This window comes from Salvelinus namaycush, unplaced genomic scaffold (genome assembly GCF_016432855.1).
Source record: "Salvelinus namaycush isolate Seneca unplaced genomic scaffold, SaNama_1.0 Scaffold1247, whole genome shotgun sequence".
In the NCBI taxonomy this organism is placed as follows: domain Eukaryota; kingdom Metazoa; phylum Chordata; class Actinopteri; order Salmoniformes; family Salmonidae; genus Salvelinus; species Salvelinus namaycush.
Window position 1 is genome coordinate 64,552 of NW_024057950.1, and position 4,781 is coordinate 69,332.

Below are 4,781 nucleotides of genomic sequence, written 5' to 3' on the forward strand. Positions count from 1 at the left end.
GGCATCCAATTGTTAGTTACACTATTGTCTCATCGCTGCAACTCCAGTACGGACTCGGGAGAGGCGAAGGTCGAGAGCCGTGCGTCCTCTGAAACACAACCCAGCCAAGCCGCACTGCTTCTTGACACAACGCCCACTTAACCCAGAAGCCAGCCGCACCAATGTGTCGGAGGAAACACCGTACACCTGGCGACCTGGTCAGCGTGCACTGCGCACGGCCCGCCACAGGAGTCGCTAGTGCACGATGGGACAAGGATATCCCTACCGGCCAAACCCTCCCTAACCCAGACGATGCTGGGCCAATTGTGCACCGCCCCATGGTTTTCATCAAGGATCTCTCTGTACTTTGCGCCGTTGGTCTTTGCCTCGATCCTGACTAGTCTCCCAGTCCCTGCCGCTGAAAAACAACCCCACAGCATGATGCTGCCACCACCATGCTTCACCGTAGGGATGGTGCCAGGTTTCCTCCAGATGTGACACTTGGCATTCAGGCCAAAAAGTTAAATCTTGGTTTCATCATACCAGAGAATCTTGTTTCTCATGGTCTGAGAGTCTTTAGGTGCCTTTTGGCAAACTCCAAGTGGGCTGTTGTGTGCCTTTTACTGAGGAGTGGCTTCTGTCTGGCCACTCTACCATAAAGGCCTGATTGGTGGAGTGCTGCAGAGATGGTTGTCCTTCTGGAAGTTTCTCCCATCTCCACACAGAAACTCTAGAGCTCTGTTAGAGTGACCATCGACTTCTTTGTCCCTGACCTCCCTGACCAAGGCCCTTCTCCACGATTTTTTTACAGTTTCGCCGGGCGGCCAGCTCTACGAAAAGTCTTGGTGGTTCCAAACTTCTTCCATTTAAGAATGGAAGAACAAACACTAAATCTACAACTAAAAGGAAGCGATTCCCAAACCTTCCATAACAAATAAACAAAGCCATCACCTACAGCGAAATTAACCTGGAGAAAAGCCCCATAAGCAAGCTGGTCCTGGTGCTCTGTTCACAAACACAAACAGACCCCACAGAGCCCCAGGAGAGCAACACAATTACACCCAACCAAGGGCGAGAGGAGTGCACGGAAATCTGAAGCCTTCAACGGATCTTTTGTGCACAGCTGTGCTGCTCTTGCTCCCTCTCTCTTCGCTGTCAGTTGTACTGGAAGACAAGAGGCCTACCACACAGAGGGGTCATTCAGAAGAGCTGGCACTAGAAAGGATAGCCCACAGAGATGGTTGTATCTGGTTAGAAAGTCCTTCACACAACCAATCTTTTTACATATCATCATTTGACAACTTGTTTCCTTGTATTCATATTGAAAAAGCTTTTGGTATCGGAAAATACTTCAGCCCTTTCATTGGATTTATGTCGCTCTCTTCCGTCTCTCTCTACCGTCTCTCTCTCCCAAACTCCTCCATTTCTCCAAGGCATGCAAAACATCAGCTAAATATGGCCTGGTCCGTCTCACAAAGCTTCCACATTACCAAACTAACCTTCATGACCCTCAGCTCAGATGCTGTCATGGCACAAACACGTTGCAGAGACAGAGAGAAGGAAGGACATTAGAGAAAGAGGAAAGATGGAGAGAATACTTAAAGGACAGAAAGAGATAGATTAGGGGAGAGACAGGGAGCGGCAAAGGGTGAGGCCCTGTGTGGAGGGGGTGACTAAAGGCCCTGTGTAGAGGGGGTGACTAAAGGCCCTGTGTGGAGGGGGTGACTAAAGGCCCTGTGTGGAGGGGGTTACTAAAGGCCCTGTGTAGAGGGGTGACTAAAGGCCCTGTGTGGAGGGGGTTACTAAAGGCCCTGTGTAGAGGGGGTTACTAAAGGCCCTGTGTGGAGGGGGTTACTAAAGGCCCTGTGTGGAGGGGGTTACTAAAGGCCCTGTGTAGAGGAGGTTACTAAAGGCCCTGTGTAGAGGGGGTTACTAAAGGCCCTGTGTAGAGGGGGTTACTAAAGGCCCTGTGTAGAGGAGGTTACTAAAGGCCCTGTGTGGAGGGGGTTACTAAAGGCCCTGTGTGGAGGGGGTTACTAAAGGCCCTGTGTAGAGGGGGTTACTAAAGGCCCTGTATGGAGGAGGTTACTAAAGGCCCTGTGTAGAGGAGGTTACTAAAGGCCCTGTGTAGAGGAGGTTACTAAAGGCCCTGTGTAGAGGGGGTTACTAAAGGCCCTGTGTGGAGGGGGTTACTAAAGGCCCTGTGTAGAGGAGGTTACTAAAGGCCCTGTGTAGAGGGGGTTACTAAAGGCCCTGTGTAGAGGGGGTTACTAAAGGCCCTGTGTGGAGGGGGTTACTAAAGGCCCTGTGTGGAGGAGGTTACTAAAGGCCCTGTGTAGAGGAGGTTACTAAAGGCCCTGTGTAGAGGGGGTTACTAAAGGCCCTGTGTGGAGGGGGTTACTAAAGGCCCTGTGTAGAGGGGTGACTAAAGGCCCTGTGTGGAGGGGGTTACTAAAGGCCCTGTGTAGAGGGGGTTACTAAAGGCCCTGTGTGGAGGGGGTTACTAAAGGCCCTGTGTAGAGGGGGTTACTAAAGGCCCTGTGTAGAGGGGGTTACTAAAGGCCCTGTGTAGAGGAGGTTACTAAAGGTTACTCCCAGGTTGTACAGTCAGTCCATATGATACTTAGCTAATCAAATTTTGGATGACAGGTGTCTGATAGGAGACGGATAGGAGGATGATAGGAGGCTGATAGGAGGCTGATAGGAGGCTGATAGGAGGTTGATAGGAGGCTGATAGGAGGCTGATAGGAGGTTGATAGGAGGCTGATAGGAGGCTGATAGGAGGATGATAGGAAACTGATAGGAGGCTGATAGGAGGCTGATAGGAGGCTGATAGGAGGCTGATAGGAGGTTGATAGGAGGCTGATAGGAGGTTGATAGGAGGTTGATAGGAGGTTGATAGGAGGCTGATAGGAGGCTGATAGGAGGTTGATAGGAGGTTGATAGGAGGCTGATAGGAGGCTGATAGGAGGCTGATAGGAGGCTGATAGGAGGCTGATAGGAGGATGATAGGAGGCTAATAGGAGGCTGATAGGAGGCTGATAGGAGGCTGATAGGAGGCTGATAGGAGGTTGATAGGAGGTTGATAGGAGACTGATAGGAGGCTGATAGGAGGTTGATAGGAAACTGATAGGAGGCTGATAGGAAACTGATAGGAGGCTAATAGGAGGCTAATAGGAGGCTAATAGGAGGCTGATAGGAGGATGATAGGAGGCTGATAGGAGGCTGATAGGAGGCTGATTGGAGGCTGATAGGAGGTTGATAGGAGGCTGATAGGAGGCTGATAGGAGGTTGATAGGAGGTTGATAGGAGGCTGATAGGAGGCTGATAGGAGGTTGATAGGAGGTTGATAGGAGGTTGATAGGAGGCTGATAGGAGGTTGATAGGAGGTTGATAGGAGGCTGATATGAGGCTGATAGGAGGTTGATAGGAGGTTGATAGGAGGCTGATAGGAAACTGATAGGAGGTTGATAGGAGGTTGATAGGAGGCTGATAGGAGGCTGATAGGAGGTTGATAGGAGGTTGATAGGAGGTTGATAGGAGGCTGATAGGAGGTTGATAGGAGGTTGATAGGAGGTTGATAGGAGGCTGATAGGAGGTTGATAGGAGGTTGATAGGAGGCTGATAGGAGGCTGATAGGAGGTTGATAGGAGGCTGATAGGAGGTTGATAGGAGGTTGATAGGAGGTTGATAGGAGGCTGATAGGAGACTGATAGGAGGCTGATAGGAGGTTGATAGGAGGTTGATAGGAGGATGATAGGAGGTTGATAGGAGGCTGATAGGAGGCTGATAGGAGGTTGATAGGAGGCTAATAGGAGACTGATAGGAGGTTGATAGGAGGCTAATAGGAGGCTGATAGGAGGTTGATAGGAGGCTGATAGGAGGCTGATAGGAGGATGATAGGAGGCTGATAGGAGGCTGATAGGAGGCTAATAGGAGGCTGATAGGAGGCTGATAGGAGGCTGATAGGAGGTTGATAGGAGGCTGATAGGAGGTTGATAGGAGGCTGATAGGAGGTTGATAGGAGGCTGATAGGAGGTTGATAGGAGGCTGATAGGAGGCTGATAGGAGGCTGATAGGAGGCTGATAGGAGGCTGATAGGAGGCTGATAGGACACTGATAGGAGGCTGATAGGAGGTTGATAGGAGGTTGATAGGAGGCTGATAGGAGGTTGATATGAGGCTGATAGGAGGTTGATAGGAGGCTAATAGGAGGCTGATAGGAGGCTGATAGGAGGCTGATAGGAGGTTGATAGGAGGTTGATAGGAGGTTGATAGGAGGCTGATAGGATGCTGATAGGAGGTTGATAGGAGGCTGATAGGAGGCTGATAGGAGATATTCCTATGTTTGGACACAGAAAGGAAAGACTCTTCCTGAAGGAGAAGGAAACCCCCCCAGTAGTTCCATTGTGAGGCAGAATAACATACACACTGTGGCTGCTTGCAGCACTTCAACTATGTTTATACAACTTCCTGTTAGCAGCAGGCTAAAATAGTTCAGCAGGAAATCAGGAAGCAGAGTCTCGACACAAGACGAACAAGGGGCGTCAATTGGGTATGGCAGAATTGAACCTTTGTTTCACTAGGTAAGTCAGTTAAGAACAAATTCTTATTTAAAATGACGGGGGCTGTGATTAAAAATGTTAAATAAATTACATTATAATATAGGACAAAACACAAGAGAGACAACACAACACCACATAAAGAGAGACCTAAGACAACAACATAGCATGGCAGAAACACATGACAACACAGCATGGTAACATGACAACAACATGGCAGCAACACAACATGACAACAACA

General features: G+C 49.5%; 1 protein-coding gene across 1 annotated transcript; it reads right to left on the reverse strand.

Annotated features, from left to right (window-relative positions):
- Positions 1 to 2,610: 2,610 nt before the first annotated feature.
- On the reverse strand, positions 2,611 to 4,320 carry LOC120036213 (early nodulin-75-like; the record flags this gene model as incomplete). The annotated part of the gene is made up of 2 exons (XM_038982694.1): positions 2,611 to 3,083; positions 3,195 to 4,320. Coding segments are annotated over 2 exons (1,599 nt in total), but the record flags the coding sequence as incomplete, so codon positions are not given.
- Positions 4,321 to 4,781: the final 461 nt, after the last annotated feature.